Source organism: Sciurus vulgaris, assembly GCF_902686455.1.
Source record: "Sciurus vulgaris genome assembly, chromosome: 14".
Lineage (NCBI taxonomy): Eukaryota > Metazoa > Chordata > Mammalia > Rodentia > Sciuridae > Sciurus > Sciurus vulgaris.
Genome location: NC_136475.1, coordinates 29,752,485 through 29,772,706, shown reverse-complemented (window position 1 = coordinate 29,772,706; position 20,222 = coordinate 29,752,485). Strand labels below are relative to the sequence as shown.

The window sequence follows — 20,222 nt, the reverse complement described above, 5'->3', positions numbered from 1 at the left end:
CTCTCTCTTTCTTTCTCTCTTGCTGGTCCTCTATCAGTTTCCCGACTGCCTTGAATCCATCAGTTTTCCTCCACCACAAACTTCTGCCTTGATGTTTCTGCCCTGCAGCCAGCTGACAAAGAATTGAACCTTAAAACCGTGAGCAAAAATTAATCTTTCCTTCTCTCTTGTCAGGTATTTTGGTCACAAGATGAAAAGTTGACTCACACAGAGGGGTGGGGTCTGTATATGTCAGTGCTTATATAAGTCATTCTTTTAAATTTCAAAACAACTGTTGAAGGCTGCTGATATTTTACCCTCTCCTGCAGATGAAGACAACAGAGGCTCAGAGGTTAAGAGACATGCCCAAGGACACACTGCTAGAAATGGGAGGAACCAGGGTTTCATCAGGTGTTTCTTTTCCTGCACCTCCTCCCGGTGGTGCTGGCCTGTTTCTTTCTGGGTGATAGTAAAGACACATATTTGAACTGTCTAAGTTCCCGGGTGGCCGGGGACACTCACGTGACTTCCTCTCTCTCCTCCAGGGCTTCAAGGAAGGCGTGCATAAAGGTTTAACTGCCTCTTGTGGAAACTGAAGACACAGAAGTCTCCCCATGGCACCTCATCCCATCCGCAAATACCAGGAGAGTGACCGAAAAAGGGTCCTGGACTTGTTCTCCCAAGGGATGGTGGAGCACATCCCCGCCACCTTTCACCACACACTGAAGTTGCCACAAACAATCCTGCTCTTACTTGGGGTACCTGTCTCCCTACTCCTGGCCACTGGCTCCTGGCTCCTGGCTCTTGGATCCAATGTCACTCTCCTTGTGTTCCTATGGCTCCTGGCCAGATACCCTTGGAGGAAGTATGTGGTCACGTGTTTGCACACAGACCTTGCTGACATCACTAAATCCTACCTGAGGGCCTGTGGCTCCTGCTTCTGGGTCGCCGAGTCTGGGGGACAGGTGGCAGGCATAGTGGGTGCTCTGCCAGTGGAGGACGCCCCCTTGGGGAGGAAGCAACTGCAGCTGCTTCATCTCTCTGTGGCCTTGGAGCACCGAGGTGAGGGGCTAGGGAAAGCCCTGGTTATGACTGTCCTCCAGTTTGCACAGGCTCAGGGCTACAGTGAGGTTATCCTTGATACTAGCATAGTACAGCAGGCTGCTCTGACCCTCTACCTGCGCATGGGCTTCCAGAAGACAGGAGAGTACTTCTTTAACAAGAGCTTTAGACTAATGGACATTTCTACCATTCGTCTAATGTACTACCTCCCATCTGCACAGGAAGGAGACCCATGAGCTATTGTCTTGTGTATCAGTCAGGATCTGATTGACAGTCCTGTAGCACAAAGAAACCTGGCATTTTGGTGTAACAAAGAATGCAAACTCATTGCTGGTGCACATCTGAGTCCACTCTGTTTGATTTCAAGGTGGTTCTCCATTCTGTGCTTCTAGGTGACAGTGACTCATTTGACTCCCACCACAATTATGTCATATAAATAAAAAGTCAAGACAATTATGCAGACACACATTGCTTATATGTCTGTGGGCCAGTAGATTCTCCTGGTCTCTGGTGGGTGGCTCTCTGGGTCTCAGGATACCTATGGAAATGTCCTGGATTGACTGCAGTGCCAGTGACACTGTACTTCATCTTGTCCCAGCAGGCCAACTGTGGCAGGTTTCAAAGTCGCTGCAGAGCAGCCAATGCAAAAGGAGAAAGGAGCAAAGATGTTTTTATGTCCATGCAAGTGTCACTTGTGGAAACATCCCAGACTCAGGGAGAAATGAAGCTGGCTCAGTAGTGAAGGAGCTGCAGAGTCACAGAGCAACGGGACAGGATGTGGGCCTATGAAAAGAAATGGTACAGTGATGTATTCAACCTAGTGTTCTGTCCCTCCACAGGAGTGGGACAGTGGCTGTCAATGGAAGGGGATGTTTTTATGGGAAAACCTGGCTATGGGGCAACCCTCATGGGCTGGCAGGACCCATTCTCAGGGGCCAACCTGACTGAAGGGAGGTTGTATGTGGAACCTTCCTGTGTGTCCTGGAGGAGGACGTGGGAGAGGGGAGTGTCCCAAAATTAACCCAGATTGGCACCCAGCCTGGTCCCATATGTTCACAGTCTCCATATCTTCATCGGTGCCTCAGGACAGATCCAGACGGGGGAGAGTTGGGACCTGGGTCAGTGCTGATGTGTGCAGGACTGTTGCCCTCTCCCAGCTGCTTAGGCTGTATCTCCGGCATGTTCATGTGTGCTTGGAGCCTAACCCAGAGGAGGAGTCCCGACCCAGATGGTCCATGTGATACTGATCCATAAACTTCTGACCCTTAGGCAGTGTTGGGAGATCTTTCTCACCTTATTTTCTATTTCTCAGCATTTAGGGGTCACTTGGGCTACAGCCTGTTCAGTATTGGCATCCAGCCTTGTCATATGCTCATTTCACCTACATGGAAACCCTTAACCTTGCTCATGGACTTGGTCCAAACTTGAGAGACTGGTTTTCTAGGACCATAGGCCTTAGTGTCCTGTCACAGTTTTCTCCTGCCCTTGGCCTTGAATACCAACCCTAACCCTTGAATAGTTCCTCCCTTTCCTTCATGTCTGTCTCATTTGTGCTTTTATGAAATCAATAATGTATATACCCATTCTTCTGACCCTCCCCACTCCCTCCACACTGCCATTCACATCAGGTGACTATTGTGTTCTCACCTTCTCACTTAAAGGTGGGCCCTCAAGACAGGCCCTGTGTGACAGGGAGGAGGCCCTGCAGGCTCTCCCTCCTCTGCTGCCACCAGCTCTCCTTTCTAACAAGGTCAGTGCCAAAAGGAGCAGTTCCTAGTGGCAAATGGCTGAGTAAGACAAAAGAGGTCCATAGTGGTCCCTGTGCTTTGAAAAGTTCATCCTATAGCAGGGAAACTGTTTTACTGTCCCAGGCAGAGATGGTCAGACCCTGTTAGGGCTCAAAGGCCAGAGGGACAGGAGACCCAGGAAGGTGCCAGGATGGAAATGTTGTCATGGTAAGATGATGGGGTAGTCCAGAGCACTGGGGAAGGCCATTCCAACAGTACTGAGAGCTCCCTCAGTGGCCAGGAAACTCAGAGCCTAGAGTGCAGATTGGCTTTCCTCTTTCCTGGATCCTGCCCTCATTTCCCAGAGTCAGCTGCTCTAGTTAGCTGCAAAAGAAGCTCTCGTTCTGCTGGAGGCCTTTGAGCACCATGTTCCCTTGGCCTGGAACATTCTTAACCCTTTACACACCCATAACTCTATTTGCTCAGTACTACTACTTTCAGGTAAGGTACAGGGGTGATTGGGTTGGAAAGATAACTTCTGACCAGGGAGGAAGCCCTTTTCCTGCTTGGGTTCTGGCCCTCATTACTCCTAATGGTGGCATCCCCAAAGCAGCCTCCACATTCCCTGGATGCCTGTAAAAACAAGGGTGGACAAAATTCTCTTATGTCCTCAGAACCTGTGTTTGTACATTGGAGAGGCTTTACTGGCTCAAGGGGTAGGCTAACAGGGAAAAGAGAGATACAGTAGAACCTCAGACTGTGGCACTCTACAAGATAAGCAGGAAATTCTGCCATGAGATCAGAGATAAATGTGCAAATTCAACAAAGGCTGTGCAGACAGTGTGTGGTGTTGCCAGCATTAGGGAGAAGCGACAACAGGAAGCAATGGTTCCTGGAGCACAGGGACTCTCTCGACAGATGGGAATGTTTGGGGATTTGGTAAAGATGTTGGTGGCAGATCGTGAATGTTAATAAATGTTGGAAACAATTACACTTTTACATGGGTTCATTTTAGTAGACTTCATCTAAAATATTAAAAGAGTTTAGACAAGTCAAAAACTCTCAAGGAGGATATAACAGTTAGAAGGAGCAATGGTGTCAAGGGGTTTTCTTAGGGAGAGAGTGGCTGTTGTGCCTAGTGGCAATGAGTATTGCCACTTTGATCCCAGATTTACAAGTCAGGAAAAGGGCTCGGAGAGGTGAAGACATAATAGACATGTAACTAGAATTTGATACCTGGTCTGTTTGACTCCTAAATCCATACTTCCATCCAGAGGCAGCCCTGCCCTCAGAGCCAATCTGGTTGTAGGGAACCCAAAGAATAGACATTTACAGCCTATCTGTAAGACAAGAAATTGCAAATTCAGAGAGGAATTCTTGGAAGGGGCTTTGCAAGGGGGGGACTTTGAACCTTAAGCCTAGTAGTTTACTCTATATATGTCTTCCCAGTACCTGTGCTACTTGGAATACACAAGCTGCCTGTCTGTTGTTGGATCATTCTGCACACATTCACTGAGTACTACTAGAGGCCAGGCTTGTTCTGGGAACTCAGGATACATCAGTGAACCAGAGAAAATAGCCCCTGCTTGGTAGCACTTACTAAATAGAAGAACAAATATGTACCCATAGCCTATCTTCAGTGTGCTGGATGGTGATGAGCAAACTTGGAGTGTAGGAAGGGGACAGGAGTGGGCAGGTGGATAGCAGTGGATTGCAACTCTTAGTAGGGTGGTTTGAGTAGGAGTCGATGAAAAGGGGCCTGGCACACAACCAGTGCCCGCTTGTGAGTGTCAGCAGGGAAGGGATTCTGGGGAGTCTATGCAGGCAGGTGACCCACTACCTCAGCAGATTATCTAAAGACTCTAACAAGAAGATCTAGGGCAAAGGTGAGCCTCAGGATGAGCAACTGATGAGGAGATCTGGTCTCCCTCCACAGAAGGGCCACACTTCCGTGTGCCCAAAAGCCTTGACCCTGATGTGCAGCCACAGAAAGAGTTGTGCAGCCCAGGCTGGCTAAAGAGGGAAACTGCCCCAGGCAGGGTGTTCCCCAATGCTGTCTGGGTGGACACTGAGGGGTGGAGGAGATATGCTGTGGTTAAACGGGCAGAGGAGCTCAGGGGCCGGCAGGGGGCTTAGGAATGGACATCAGGGGAGGGATGTCTGGAGCTCACGGGCAGGTCAGCCCAGCCTGAGAGCCCAGACCCAGGGCCAGCTCCTCTCCAGGAGCCCACTGATGGCTCCACCTATGAGTAGTTACATGCACAAGAGCGTTGGCACAACTCAGGCCCCTCTTTCTTCAGGGGACTGAGTGGGTCCTTGGGGATGCCTGCCCAGCTGGATTTTGGAAGGGTGCATCTGGGGATCAGAGGCAGGCACAGATAGGCCAGCTGGTCTGAGTAGTGAGGCCTGACCAGTGCACGTTTTCTGGCATTACTCAGCAATGGCTTGACCCTTCTGCTATTGGTTCTTGGCCTGGCCAGTGTTCTGTCTTGTTCCTAAGCAGGGTTTAGCTGGTGAAGAGCCTGAGTGCAAGGAGAAGTGAAAAACATAACCCCAAGCATCAACCACAAGTACCTGAAGTAGTTCAGTGGCATTTACCCTGATGCAACCATTGCTTCATAGGGCCTTTCCAACCTATGACATACCTAGCCCTTCCAGTACCTAAAGGAGGACTTCATGTTTTATCTCTAGCTCTGTTCAGTTAAGACCCCACCAGGGGAAGACCCCAGGGCCAAAGTCCCACAACTCTGCAAGGGAACACAGCCCACTGGAGTTGCAGTCCCCAAGCCCACTCTCTTGGGACCCCAAACACCCAGGACTCTCTTCTGGAAAGCACCCCTGAGTAGCCTCTCCACACCTGCTATGGTTCCTTGGGTGCAGAAGGGAGCCAGCTGGTCATGAGCAAAGGGTACCTGGCACATTGCCCAGGAGAGTATGAAATGAAAGTGCTCTTTGCCTGGCATGCACAAGGCACCTCAGGAAAAGAAAAAGAAGAAAGCAATGAAAGTGCTCTGAATTGCTCTTCCCAAATATTGTGGAGTGCCAGGAAGCCTCTAAGAGCTTCTGCTGTGGCTGAACTGGATGCCAGAGGAACAGAATGTTCCTGGCTATGGGAGCCCCCAGAGCAAGTCCTCTGGCTACAGAGAAATGGAATTGACAGTGAAATCTCCTCCCAGCACAGAGAGCCTCTCTGCAGGGGCAGGAGAGAGAGAAAACACTTTCATCACTGGAGAAGCATTAGCCCTCCTGTGGCGCTCATTACACGGAAGACCTAGTAGGTCGCGAGAAAGAACAGCGGTCCTGTAGTACAATGAGCACACACCCACTCCACGATGACCTCACAAACACTGACCAGTCCTCCAGTAGAGGACTCCCCAGCACCACTGGTCACTCTGCATTCATCTGCATTCATCTAGGGCACCTGCTCATCTGTTCACCAAGTGGCTTTAGGCAAAGAAAAAGGGATTCCAATCTTCATGATTTGCCTCTTAGAGCCATGTTAGGCTCCTCCCTCCTCCAGAGACCAGGAGGCAGGGCCCTTTCTCCTCTGATGGTACCACTGTGAAGCAGGCACCCAGATCCCTGAGAGGAAGTCCTGTGGTTAAAGCTGGCAAAAGGCTTATTAGCTATTAAGGTTTGCACAGGTCTTAGAGGGACAGAGGAAGTTTTACAATGACATTTTCTAAAGACAATGCTCTAAGAAAAGGGAGAAAATGGAGGGATGTGTGTGTTTCTTGGGTCTTGAGGCTTGAACACATGCTCTCATGGATGCTAAGCTGGAGCTCTAGTACTGAGCTCCCTCCAGCCTCCTTTTCTTTTCTTTTTTTTAAAAAACAAGTTAGCAGAATCCTTGTTTTCATTTTCCTTGGCTTTTACTCTGGCTCTGAGAGCAGTAGACCAAGACTCCGGGGTCCAAAACCTGGTACCATGGAACCAAAGATAACAAGGGGAAGATGTCACTCTTTCATAGCACCTCCTGGCACCAGCAACAACAGAATCCACTAGCTGAGCATTGTGTATGGTGGGTCCATGTGTTCCTTTCTAAAGGACTCTAACCTAGGTGGGAGGAAGGGAGGGAGGCAAAGAGGAAACACTGGGGACTGAAATGGAGCAACTACATTCCATGCATGTATGATTATGTAAAAATGAACCCAGCTGATTTATGGAACTATAATGCACTAATGAAAAGATTTTTAAGGTTTTTCTCAATGGGTTTGCTGCCAGAACACAAGTGTTGTGAAAACCACCACTAAATCAAAGCCAAAATGGGAAAGGAAAAGACTCATATCAACATCATTGTCATTGGACACACAGATTCATGCAAGTCTACCACTATTGGTCATCTGATCTACAAATGTGGTGGGATCAACAAAAGAACCATTGAAAATTTTGAGAAGAAAGTTGCTGAGATGGGAAAGGGCTCATTCAAGTATGCCTGGGTCTTGGATAAACTGAAAGCTGAGCATGAGAAGTGGTATCACTGTTGACATCTCCCTGTGGAAATTTGAGACCAGCAAGTATTATGTGACTATCACTGATGCCCCAGGACATACAGACTTTATCAAAAACATGATTACAGGCACATCTCAGGCTGACTGTGCTGTCCTGATTGTTGCTGCTGGTGCTGGTGAATTTGAAGCTCGTATCTCCAAGAATAGGCAGATCCGTGAGCACACCCTTCTGGCTTACGCCCTGGGTGTGAAACAACTAATTGTTGGTGTTAATTGTAGGGTGGTGAGCCACCCTACAGTCAGAAGAGATACGAGGAAATCATTAAGGAAGTCAGTACCTACATTAAGAAAACTGGCTACAACCCTGACACAGTAGCATTTGTGCCAATTTCTGGTTGGAATGGTGACAACATGTTGGAGCCAAGTGCTAATATGCCTTGGTTCAAGGGATGGAAAGTCACCCGTAAAGATGGCAGTGCCAGTGGAGCCACACTGTTTGAAGCTTTAGATTGCATCCTGCACCAACTCATCCAACTGACAAGCCTTTGCATCTGCCCCTCCAGGATGTCTACAAAATTGGTGGTATTGGTACTGTCCCTGTGGGCCGAGTGGAGACTGGAGTTCTCAAGCCTGGCATGGTGGTCACCTTTGCTCCAGTTAATGTCACAACTGAAGTAAAGTCTGTTGAAATGCACCATGAAGCTCTGAGTGAAGCTCTTCCTGGAGATAATGTGGGCTCAATGTCAAGAACGTGTCTGTCAAAGATGTTCATTGTGGCAATGTTGCTGCTGACAGCAAAAACGACCCACCAATGGAAGCAGCTGGTTTCACTGCTCTGGTGATTATCCTGAACCATCCAGGTGAAATCAATGCTGGCTATGCCCCTGTACTGGATCGTCACACAGCTCACATTGCTTGCAAGTTTGCTGAGCTGAAAGAAAAGATTGATCGCCATTCTGGTAAGAAGCTGAAAGATGGTCCTAAATTCTTGAAGTCTGGTGATGCTGCCATCGTTGATATGGTTCCAGGAAAGCCCATGTGTGTTGAGAGCTTCTCTGACTCTCCTCCTCTGGGTCGTTTTGCTGTTCGTGATATGAGGCAGACAGTTGCTGTGGGTGTCATCAAAGCAGTGGACAAAGGCTGCTGGAGCTGGCAAGGTCACCAAGTCTGCCCAGAAAGCTCAGAAGGCTAAATGAATATTATCTGTAATGAATATTACACCTGCCACCCCAGTCTTAATCAGTGGTGGAAGAACGGTCTCAGAACTCTTTGTCTCGATTGACCATTTAAGTTTAATAGTAAAAGACTGGTTAATGATAACAATACATTGTAAAATATTCAGGAGGAAAGGAGAATGTTTTGAGGACCATTTGTTTGTGTGAGTGTGTGTGTGTGTGTGTGTGTGTGTGTGTGTGTGTGTGTGTGTGGTAGTTTTAAGTTATTAGATTTTAAAACCATTACTTTTTAATGGAAAAAACTTGACCAAAAATCTGTCACAGAATTTTGAGACCCATTAAAACAAAAGTTTAATAAGAAAAAAAAATGTTAAAAGATTCTAACTGAGGGAGTGAATATTATATTTTACAGCCCCTGGGGCTGGGTCGTTCATTTGCCCTACTTACTTACACAGGCCTCATTGGCAGCCAGTCTCTGCCACAGGCAAGTTCTGGATCATAAGAACTTTTGTATCCAGGCCACACACATGCCCCTTATGTATTCATGCTGACATGATCTGAAGCAAATGCCCACTTCCAGTCAGCTTCCCAAGAGGCTCTGGGACTCCTCCCATAACTTAGTAATGACAATGAACTTGAATCATGAAGTCTTCCAACTGGAAGACATTTCACAAAACATCTAGTTTCAGAGTTTGGACCTTTGACTCACAGACACATTCACAGAAGGAACATAGAAAATGGACCCACAAAGCTGGATCAGCCAAATCAGCATCTTCAGCAGAAGGGACTCTACCTTGAAGTTAGCTGGCCCTCAGCTTCCTTAAAGCATCAACCATGAAGCTGAGGACACAGGAGAATCTGCCCCTGTATTGTTCTCTGAGGCTGCCCTCTGTTCAAGTGCAGGACCTTTGCAAAAACCTACTGCACAGGGGAACCCCCAACTGCTAATGGCTTCCCCACCTCCACCCCACACCTCTGCCTATCTTCATCTCCATGTCTCCATCAACTAGCTGAGAAAGGATTTGTCTCCTTATGGCAGCAGGGAAGCAAGGTCAGCAAAGTCTGACCAGACATGCTGCTTGTGCCACTTTGGGGGCCCTAGGGAGCTCCCAATCCTGTAATTCGGTCCTGGAGTTTCCCTTGGATTTGGGCTGTAACCTCCCACCAGGAGCCCTGAGACTCAGGTTTGCACAGAAAGGAGGAAAGAAGGACAAACACTGTGATCCGTTCTCCTTGCACAGCATGTGAATGCGCTTAATGTCTCTGAATTGGGCAATTAAAATGCCACCAATGGCAATGCTCTCTAAATTCTATACTGATGAACAAAGGAAATGATTCTCACAGGTTAATGTGACTCCCACATCTTACTGAGGCTGCTCTTGTCACAGTTTAAGCTCTGAACTGGAAATGACGATGATTGTGGGGAGACCGGGAACATGGACAGTGCATAAACCTGTTGCCTTTCACCTTGACTTAGGTTTCTGGCTGGTTACTATCACAGAATCTCACTAGAAGCACTCACCTGCATGCTCGACTGAGTTCACACTAGTCACAATCAAAGGCTATGTGATTTTGTGAGCAATATGCACACCTGTACCTGGGGGCCTCTTTCCACCTCAGAGGCTGCACTTGATTCTTGGGGAAATGTGCTACCATTTCTACCTCCCTGGATATATTTTCCACATACGACCCAAGAGAAGCACACACCATAACACACACAAGGTGCATGCGGACTGATCTTTTTGCTCCCAAGCTAAAAGCATACGTATGGCTCAATCCTCCTGCAGTAGAGTCCATGCTATATAACCTGGTTGTGGACCTGCATGACCAGGCCCCTGTTGCCCTCAGCCACTCTCTCCCTGGGCAGGCATGTCTCCATGCTTCTCTAACACACGTGCTTTTGTTTGGCCTCAGGACTGCAGGCCTCTGGACCCTCAGTTTGAGAAGCTCCGATCTTGGCCTGTGGAGGCCCACTCACTTTGGGTCATGACCCAAGATTCTTCCTCAAGAAGCTGCATTTTCCTCTCTCCCACTGGACCACCCATCTGTCTCCACTTCCCAGCCCTTGTCACAGCTGTGAGGCCATTCACCTGTCCCCGAGACACCCATGCTCTTGAGGTGCTCCTTCAATGTAAGTGCCCTCAATGGCCACGTCTCTGCTCATCTCAGGTCCCCAGTGGCCCCTGGCCCACAATAAACATGAGTGAAATACCAGTAACCAATGCTGGCTTCTGGTGTCATCCTGCTCAGGCAGCCATGAGAGGAGAAAGTCAGGGATGGGAGTGGTCTGCAAGGATAGGGCGCATGGCACAGTTTGAGCTCAGTTTCGATATTTCCCTTCCAGAGAGGAGAGAAAGTTGCACAGAGAAAGAATTTTGTTCTTCTGATTTGCACTTGCATGTCTTAGTGAGGTACATCCTCGGCTAAAATATGCAGGAAGTCTGCTGACTCCAGCCCTGAGCAATCACCAGAGTATTTGCCCATGGTCAGCGGCCTGTCAGCTGAATGTCACCTGTACTGCTGGCCGCTCTGCAGGGACACCTGAAGACCAGCAGCTGCAGCAGGAGCTTTGTGGAATGAAAGAAGGAAGAAGAGGAGAGACCGAGGAGGTGAGCGTGGGAACTGCCAAGGATGGATTTTACCTGGACTAGGAAAGCTTGGGTGGGGAGAAATCCAGCTGTGAAGCACCTTGTTGCTGAGCCAGAGGACCTCGACTGCTATGGGAGACCCCAGGGTGAGAGGCACAGAATCTAGGATATTAGCAGATATGAGCAAGGATCAGAATTAGCCTCAGAGTGGGTCAAGGATGCCGGATGAGATGCAGTGTGGCTTTAAGCAAATAGGAAGTGGGTGGCAGGACTCCCACAAGAGGCAGATCACTCAGCCATTCCAGATCCTTCTTTCCTGGCAGATTTTTTACCTAGGGCTAACAAAGGTGTGTGGAACTTGGACTCCCTTCTCCATCACAAGCCAGATCCAACACCCTGGAGTTTATGATTAACAAGTATCCAAAAGCCAGGTGACGTGGGCAACCAGGTCTCTCCCCAGAAGTAGGGAGGGTGCTGGACAGTCTCTCCTGGATGCCAGTCCTAGGCTGAGGCCTGAGGCCAACCTGGACCCCCGTGTCTCTGTGGTAGTATGCGAAAGAAAATGGGTGCAAGGTCAGGGGTCTAAGCAGGCCTAGAGTCTCGTACTTGGTAGAAATCTCAAGGCCAGGATGATATGAGTGCTTAGTCGTTTGCCGTCTCAGCAGTCAAACCTCTAATCAGGCAGGAGGCTTTGCTGAACCTTGTGCTTAGGAACACGGATTCCTCCAGTATGAATCCTGGATAGAATCCAAAGGGCTGGGAAAATGTGGTTTGACTGCCACAGGGGACCATCCTCATGTACCACGAGTTTAGAGAGCCCACAATGGGTTAATGAGGGGGAAGGGGAAGGGACTGCATTCATCACAGCTTTATTGGAGTTATCTATGAAATCTTCAGAATAAATCTAGGAGGCAGCTATTATTTTTCCCTGTTCTGCTGATGAAGACACACAGGCTCAGAGAGCTTTAGCGACATACCCGATTCCCCACAGCTAGAGAGGGAGAATCCACGGTTCAGATCAGGTGTTGTGAGGCACACCATTCAGCAGGGTCTCTGTGGTTTCCGGAGGCCTGGTGACAGAGGGACATTCACATGGCTTCCATCTCTTTTCCAGGGTTGCCTGGAAGGTCTTCAGGCAGGCCTAGCTGCCTCTGCTGGACCTTGAGTCTGCACACACAGAAGTCTCCCCATGGCTCCTGATCACATCTGCAAGTACCAGGAGAGTGACCACAAAGTGTCCTGGCCCTCTTCTCCAGTGGGGAGACTGAGCACATCCCTGCCATGTTCTGCTACATGCTGATGCTGCCCCAAACCTTCCTGCTCTTACTTGGGATGCCTCTCACCCAACTCCTGGTCACTGGCTCCTGGCTCCTGCCATCTTGTCTACTGTTGTCCTCCTCATTTTCCAGGGGCACCTTTCTATATACTCCTGGAAGTCTCACGTGGCCCTGTGTTTGCACACAGACCTGGCTGACATCACCAAATCCCACATGAGTGTGTGTGGCTCTGCTACTGGGTGGCTGAGTCAAAGGGGCAGGTATGGGCACAGTGAGTGCTCTCCTGGTGGCAGGAAGTAACTGCAGCTGCTTCACCTCTCAGTGGTCATGGAACACTGAGATACAGGATCGCAAAAGGCCTATCAGGACTCTCTTCCACTTTGCCCAAGCCCAGAGCTACGATAAAATTGTTCTTTAGGCTACCATGGTATGATATAGTGCTGTGGTCATTACCAGAATATGGGCTTCCCGAAGACAGGCCAGTCTTCCTTTGGACGGGTTGGAATTTATCAGCCATTACTAAGTTTCATTTAAGGTACCGTCTCCCATCTGTTCCAGAAGAGGGACTAGGACCTATTTTCTTGTGTATCAGTCAGGATCTGATCATCTCTACTCTAGTAACAAGCAAACCCTGACATTTCGGTGGTATAAACAATAAAAGCCCATTGCTCTTGCACAATTGAGTCCAATGTGTTGGATAGGTCTCTGCTTCAGTCTTTTTGGATTGTCCCCTTTTGAGTTATCTATTCACAAAACAATGTTGCATAAAACCAACAGAAAACAATAATACACATACATTATGCTTTAGTGCCTGCGGGAAAGCAGGTTCTGCTAGGCTTGGCTGGGCAGCACATGGGCCTCAGGTGGCCTTTTCTAATGTCCTGGGTTGAATGAAGTGCCAAGGATACTGGGCTGCATCCAGTTCCACCTTAAGCAGGGTTCAAGGTCACTGCAGAACAGCAAAGCCTATAGCAGAATGGAGAAATAGCTTTTCTGAGTTCCTGAAAGTGTCACCTGTGAAAACTTCCAGGCTAGGAGGGAGAAATGGAGTTGGCTCTGTAGTAGAGCAGCTGCAGAGTCACAGAGCACAGGGGTGGCATGAAGCCCCCTACTGTGTGGGTTGAACTGGGACAGTGACTTGCTCTACCTCCACTCCTTCCTGGTCCCTGGCTCGTGGGAAGAAGTTGGGTGAGAATGGAGGGAGGCAGGTTTTCATGGGAAGAACTGGATATGGAACAACCCTCAAGGTGCTGCCTGAACCCAGTCACAAGGGCCTACACAACTGAGGGGAGGTCAGTCATGACACTTCCTGTTTGTCTAGAAGACCACATGGGATTGGCAAGTAGACCAGATCTGCTATGCTTAGGAATCAGTCAGAACCAGACTCTCTAAATGCTGAGGGAGTTTAGAATTCCATAGGTGCCTCAGGCCTGATTTTGTCATCCTAGAAGCTTCCGACACAGGGTGAGTTGTGTGGTGGTTCGGTGCTGATGTTAGCAGGGCTGTCCCTCTGAAGCTCTCACAGGTTTCCCTCGACCCAGAGGCTGAGCTCCTGCTGCTCCAGGGAGTCCAGGTACCCCTTCGTCAGGTCTTGTGACCCTGGAGCAGTTTGGAGGTCATTTCCCTCCGTGGTAGCGACTTCTGCTCATAGCCCATTTCCACTGAGACAGGCAGGTCATATCCTGCCCCATCCTGCCAACAGTCCCATGTCACAGGCCCTTTTCATGTAGGTGGAGATCTTTGCCATGCCATGGGATCGTACCAAACATAAATAACTGGTTATCCACAACCCATCTGAAATCTGCCCCCTCAATGCAACTCTAAGCGCTGCTGGCATTGATGGCCAGCTGCAACACTCTATGATAGCACACCCCCACCTTCAGGTCTGCCTCCTTCGTGCTTCTCAAATCCTCAACTATCCACACAGGTGTTGGCCTCCCCTGCTATTCACATCAGGTGTCTTTTGTCCCCTGACCTGTGATGTAGCTTCTTAATGTTGGGCCCTCAGGACAGTCCCTGTGAGTTGGAGAGAAGGAGGCCATGTGGTCCCTCCCTTTCTCTGCTGCCAGCAACTCTCCTTGCCCAGCAAGAAGTGCCTCCAGGACAATTCCCAGTGGGCACAGAGCTGGCACAGACATGAAGAAAGTCCACAGTGGTGCCTGTGCTTTGAGAGTTCATTCAATAGCAGGGAATGAGTTTTACTCCTCCCAGATGTACATGGTCAGAGGACAGGGGGACAAGGAGGTCAAGGAAGGGCCCAGAATGGAAAGGGTGTCATGGTAAAGGGACAGGGGAGTTCTGGGCACTGGGGATGGCCATCCAAAGACACCACCCCAACAATGGTTAAGGCTCCCTGCAGGGACCAGATTCTCTACCTCTGGAAACTCACAGAAAGAACTTCATCTTGGCCTTATGCTCTAACTCCTGTCCTCACTCCCCAAACACAGTCATCTGCTCTAGTTTGCTCAGTAAGGAAGCTCCATTCTGCTGGAGGCCTATGAACACCATGGAACAGTCTGTCTTTCTCACCATCCCTACCTTGGTGCGCTGAGTACCACTGCTTTCAGGGGAGGGATGACTCCTTTGGAAAGTTCACTTCTGACCATGGAGGAAGCCTTGACTTGCCTGCATTGTGACCTCCTTGGGATTTAGTCTGTTGCTCCTCACAGTTGGGTTCCCAAAACTGTTGCTGCATTCCCTGAATACCTGTTGAAAACATGGGTGGACAGAAAGCCTTTAATGTTCCCAAGACCTGTGTTTGTGCATTTGGGGGGGGGGTATTTCTGGGTCAAGGAGTGGGCTAAGGGGAAAAGGGAGATGCATGTTGTAGAGTACCTCAGACTGCAGTACTCTACAAGATAAACAAGGCATTTTTCTGATAGGAAGTGTGCAAATCCAAAGGTGATTATGCAGACAGTTTGGGGCGTTGCTAGATTTGGGAGAGAAGTCAATGGGGAGGGATGGCCCCAGTAGTACAAGGTCCCTCTTCAGCTGAGGTGGATGTTTTGGGATTTGATGTAGGTGGTGGTGGCACAACAGTGTGAATATACCAATGTCACAGATTTTACACTTTGTCGGCTCACTTCATGTCACATTGTTATCATCTAAAAAATTAGAAGCAAAGTGTTTGAATGTCTCTGAATCCATAAGGAGCATCTAAAGATTAGAGAGAGCCATGATGTTGAAGTTTTCTAAGAGGTGACTGTTGTGCACAGAACCAGTGGACGCTGCCCTTTGGCCCCAGATTCACAAATCAGGGACAGGAGTCAGACAGGAGAAGACACATATTGGAGTGGAGTTGTATTTGAACCCAAGTCTGTTTGACTCCAAAATTCATATTTCCACCAAAAGGCAGGTCTGCTCTCAGAGCAAATCTGGTAGTAGGGCGCCTGAGCCTATGGACTACCCGAGGAATATAAAGCTGCAAATCCACATAAAGGATTCTTGGAAGGGGCTGTGTTAAGGAGGGAGGGACAGGGAAGCTTGTTTTGTGGCTCCCCAGTCAGTGAACCTCTTTCCAGTTTTTGTACAACTTAGATTTCATAAGCTGCACCAAGTTTTTGAGGCAGTTTGGTGGCCTCATCCCTGGGGCTATGGCTTCCCGGGACCTCTGCATCGGACTCCATCCCAACCCCTATGGTACCGAGTGAGGCATCTATGTCCTGCCTCCAGCTTCACCCATTTCACCTACACCAGGCTCCTCAGAGGACCCCAAGCCCTTAGTCAGTGCCACATTCTCCACACAGATTCATGCCCTGTGGTGTCACCGTCCCCAGGCCTCCACTTGCACGAGGCAGCTGTCTACTGTTGGGTGCCGATCAGCTGCTGTCAGCATTGCCGGTGCTGGAAAGGACCCTGCAGCCCCACAGCAGGGTCAAGAGCATTGCTCAGTGAGTGAAGGCAGGAAAGGAGAGGCTACAGAGGAGGCCAGTGTGGGGAGTGCCAAGAGTGAATTTTACCTGGACCAGTAGAGCTGAAGTGGGGAGAAGCCCAGCTGTGAAGCACCTTGTTGCTGAGCCAGGGGACCTCATCTATTGCCTGTGATGAGAGTCCAAGGTTAGTGGCACAGTCCTCAGATCCCAAGGTGTGGGAAAGCACTGGGGTGGACTTGAGAGAGCACTGGGCGTTATGTGAGAGATGCTGTGACCTGAGGTACTGGACTTCCTAAGGTGAGGAGCCATGGACTGGGCTGGATCTTGCTGACCCCACAGGCCAATTTCCCGGTTAGGAAGGTGAATGGCTTGGGCACTCTGCTTTGTCTCAGCCCAGCCCTTACCCTTGGGATTTATGATTTTGAAACATTCATGAATCAGCCAATGAGGTGGCCACCCAGATCTGCTCTCCACAGGTGGGCAGGCCCTAGACAGTGTCTCCTGGATGCCAGCCCAAGGTGGAGGCTGAGGTGACCCTGGGCACTCTCAGCCTGGGGAAGTTGGTGAGTGGAGGAGTGCATGATTGTGGGTCTCAATGTGGTAATGGAGTCCCAAAACTTTTTAGGGATCTCAAAGCTGCATTGTTCTCTGTGCTTGGCCCTCTGCCTTCTTGGCAGCCTACTCCTTAGCACTTGGGAAACGAGATTTCACTGAAACTTCTGCTTTGGGAAAAGGATTTGTACAATATATACCCTTGCGTGGGGATTCCCAAAGGTCTAGGGATAAGAGTTGTGATTGTCATAGTGTGTCATCTATTTGTGCCAATATATTCAGAGAGCCCATGATACTGTAGTAATGAGGTTGGATGGTGCATAGTTTGCAGCTGCAACTAAAATACCTGAGAAAAACAACTTAGAGAAGGAAAAACTTATTTGGGCTCACATTTTCAGAGGATCCAATTCATGGTCATCTGTTTCTGAAGCAGAAACAGGATAGCCATGGATTATGGCAGAGGCAAACTGCTAAACTACAGGCAGCCAGGAAGCAAAGGAGAGAAAGGAAGGGGCTGGAGGAAAGACAATTCCCTCTAGGGCACGCCCCCAGTGACCTACTTCCTACAACTAGGTCCCACCTCCCAGTAGTTCATTTAGCTCTTCATGGTTTAGTCCATTGATAAGGCCAGAGCCCTCATGAGCCTAAAAGTCCTGCTCCAAACCTTGCTGCATTGAGGACTATGCTTTCAATACATGAACTCTGGGGGAACATTCCAGATTCAAACCTTACTATGCCCCCCCACCCACACCCACACAAGCACTCAAAAAGTTCCCTTCAATGGAATAATCCATTGATAGTTGAATGGACTACTGGGAGGCGTGTCCTAGATGGAGGAAGTAGTCACTGGGGGCGTGCCCTGCAAGGGGTATTATCTCCCAGGTCCCTCTTCTCTCTCTCTTTCTTTCTCTCTTGCTGGTCCTCTATCAGTTTCCCGACTGCCTTGAATCCATCAGTTTTCCTCCACCACAAACTTCTGCCTTGATGTTTCTGCCCTGCAGCCAGCTGACAAAGGACTGAACCTTAAAACCGTGAGCAAAAATTAATCTTTCCTTCTCTCTTGTCAGGTATTTTGGTCACAAGATGAAAAGTTGACTCACACAGAGGGGTGGGGTCTGTATATGTCAGTGCTTATATAAGTCATTCTTTTAAATTTCAAAACAACTGTTGAAGGCTGCTGATATTTTACCCTCTCCTGCAGATGAAGACAACAGAGGCTCAGAGGTTAAGAGACATGCCCAAGGACACACTGCTAGAAATGGGAGGAACCAGGGTTTCATCAGGTGTTTCTTTTCCTGCACCTCCTCCCGGTGGTGCTGGCCTGTTTCTTTCTGGGTGATAGTAAAGACACATATTTGAACTGTCTAAGTTCCCGGGTGGCCGGGGACACTCACGTGACTTCCTCTCTCTCCTCCAGGGCTTCAAGGAAGGCGTGCATAAAGGTTTAACTGCCTCTTGTGGAAACTGAAGACACAGAAGTCTCCCCATGGCACCTCATCCCATCCGCAAATACCAGGAGAGTGACCGAAAAAGGGTCCTGGACTTGTTCTCCCAAGGGATGGTGGAGCACATCCCCGCCACCTTTCACCACACACTGAAGTTGCCACAAACAATCCTGCTCTTACTTGGGGTACCTGTCTCCCTACTCCTGGCCACTGGCTCCTGGCTCCTGGCTCTTGGATCCAATGTCACTCTCCTTGTGTTCCTATGGCTCCTGGCCAGATACCCTTGGAGGAAGTATGTGGTCACGTGTTTGCACACAGACCTTGCTGACATCACTAAATCCTACCTGAGGGCCTGTGGCTCCTGCTTCTGGGTCGCCGAGTCTGGGGGACAGGTGGCAGGCATAGTGGGTGCTCTGCCAGTGGAGGACGCCCCCTTGGGGAGGAAGCAACTGCAGCTGCTTCATCTCTCTGTGGCCTTGGAGCACCGAGGTGAGGGGCTAGGGAAAGCCCTGGTTATGACTGTCCTCCAGTTTGCACAGGCTCAGGGCTACAGTGAGGTTATCCTTGATACTAGCATAGTACAGCAGGCTGCTCTGACCCTCTACCTGCGCATGGGCTTCCAGAAGACAGGAGAGTACTTCTTTAACAAGAGCTTTAGACTAATGGACATTTCTACCATTCGTCTAATGTACTACCTCCCATCTGCACAGGAAGGAGACCCATGAGCTATTGTCTTGTGTATCAGTCAGGATCTGATTGACAGTCCTGTAGCACAAAGAAACCTGGCATTTTGGTGTAACAAAGAATGCAAACTCATTGCTGGTGCACATCTGAGTCCACTCTGTTTGATTTCAAGGTGGTTCTCCATTCTGTGCTTCTAGGTGACAGTGACTCATTTGACTCCCACCACAATTATGTCATATAAATAAAAAGTCAAGACAATTATGCAGACACACATTGCTTATATGTCTGTGGGCCAGTAGATTCTCCTGGTCTCTGGTGGGTGGCTCTCTGGGTCTCAGGATACCTATGGAAATGTCCTGGATTGACTGCAGTGCCAGTGACACTGTACTTCATCTTGTCCCAGCAGGCCAACTGTGGCAGGTTTCAAAGTCGCTGCAGAGCAGCCAATGCAAAAGGAGAAAGGAGCAAAGATGTTTTTATGTCCATGCAAGTGTCACTTGTGGAAACATCCCAGACTCAGGGAGAAATGAAGCTGGCTCAGTAGTGAAGGAGCTGCAGAGTCACAGAGCAACGGGACAGGATGTGGGCCTATGAAAAGAAATGGTACAGTGATGTATTCAACCTAGTGTTCTGTCCCTCCACAGGAGTGGGACAGTGGCTGTCAATGGAAGGGGATGTTTTTATGGGAAAACCTGGCTATGGGGCAACCCTCATGGGCTGGCAGGACCCATTCTCAGGGGCCAACCTGACTGAAGGGAGGTTGTATGTGGAACCTTCCTGTGTGTCCTGGAGGAGGACGTGGGAGAGGGGAGTGTCCCAAAATTAACCCAGATTGGCACCCAGCCTGGTCCCATATGTTCACAGTCTCCATATCTTCATCGGTGCCTCAGGACAGATCCAGACGGGGGAGAGTTGGGACCTGGGTCAGTGCTGATGTGTGCAGGACTGTTGCCCTCTCCCAGCTGCTTAGGCTGTATCTCCGGCATGTTCATGTGTGCTTGGAGCCTAACCCAGAGGAGGAGTCCCGACCCAGATGGTCCATGTGATACTGATCCATAAACTTCTGACCCTTAGGCAGTGTTGGGAGATCTTTCTCACCTTATTTTCTATTTCTCAGCATTTAGGGGTCACTTGGGCTACAGCCTGTTCAGTATTGGCATCCAGCCTTGTCATATGCTCATTTCACCTACATGGAAACCCTTAACCTTGCTCATGGACTTGGTCCAAACTTGAGAGACTGGTTTTCTAGGACCATAGGCCTTAGTGTCCTGTCACAGTTTTCTCCTGCCCTTGGCCTTGAATACCAACCCTAACCCTTGAATAGTTCCTCCCTTTCCTTCATGTCTGTCTCATTTGTGCTTTTATGAAATCAATAATGTATATACCCATTCTTCTGACCCTCCCCACTCC

General features: G+C 49.2%; 2 protein-coding genes and 1 pseudogene across 5 annotated transcripts; all 3 read left to right on the top strand.

The window, feature by feature from the left end:
* Positions 1 to 205: 205 nt before the first annotated feature.
* Positions 206 to 1,494, top strand: LOC306643617 (putative N-acetyltransferase CML1). The gene is made up of 2 exons (XM_079109829.1): positions 206 to 390; positions 525 to 1,494. Exon 2 carries the CDS (start codon positions 594 to 596, stop codon positions 1,275 to 1,277), a length of 684 nt encoding a protein of 227 aa, XP_078965955.1. The 5' UTR covers positions 206 to 390; positions 525 to 593; the 3' UTR covers positions 1,278 to 1,494.
* A 5,524-nt stretch (positions 1,495 to 7,018) lies between these two features.
* On the top strand, positions 7,019 to 8,430 carry LOC306644445 (elongation factor 1-alpha 1-like; annotated as a pseudogene). The gene has a single exon. The product of its transcript is annotated as an elongation factor 1-alpha 1-like (transcript).
* A 2,258-nt stretch (positions 8,431 to 10,688) lies between these two features.
* On the top strand, positions 10,689 to 19,070 carry LOC306644465 (putative N-acetyltransferase CML1). 3 transcript variants are annotated; one of them, XM_079111484.1, is made up of 2 exons: positions 10,689 to 11,003; positions 18,101 to 19,070. In XM_079111484.1, exon 2 carries the CDS (start codon positions 18,170 to 18,172, stop codon positions 18,851 to 18,853), a length of 684 nt encoding a protein of 227 aa, XP_078967610.1. In that variant the 5' UTR covers positions 10,689 to 11,003; positions 18,101 to 18,169; the 3' UTR covers positions 18,854 to 19,070. The 3 variants fall into 3 exon arrangements, with proteins under 3 accessions (XP_078967610.1, XP_078967609.1, XP_078967611.1); XM_079111483.1 differs by lacking the exon at positions 10,689 to 11,003 and adding an exon at positions 17,566 to 17,714; XM_079111485.1 differs by lacking the exon at positions 10,689 to 11,003 and adding an exon at positions 17,776 to 17,966.
* Positions 19,071 to 20,222: the final 1,152 nt, after the last annotated feature.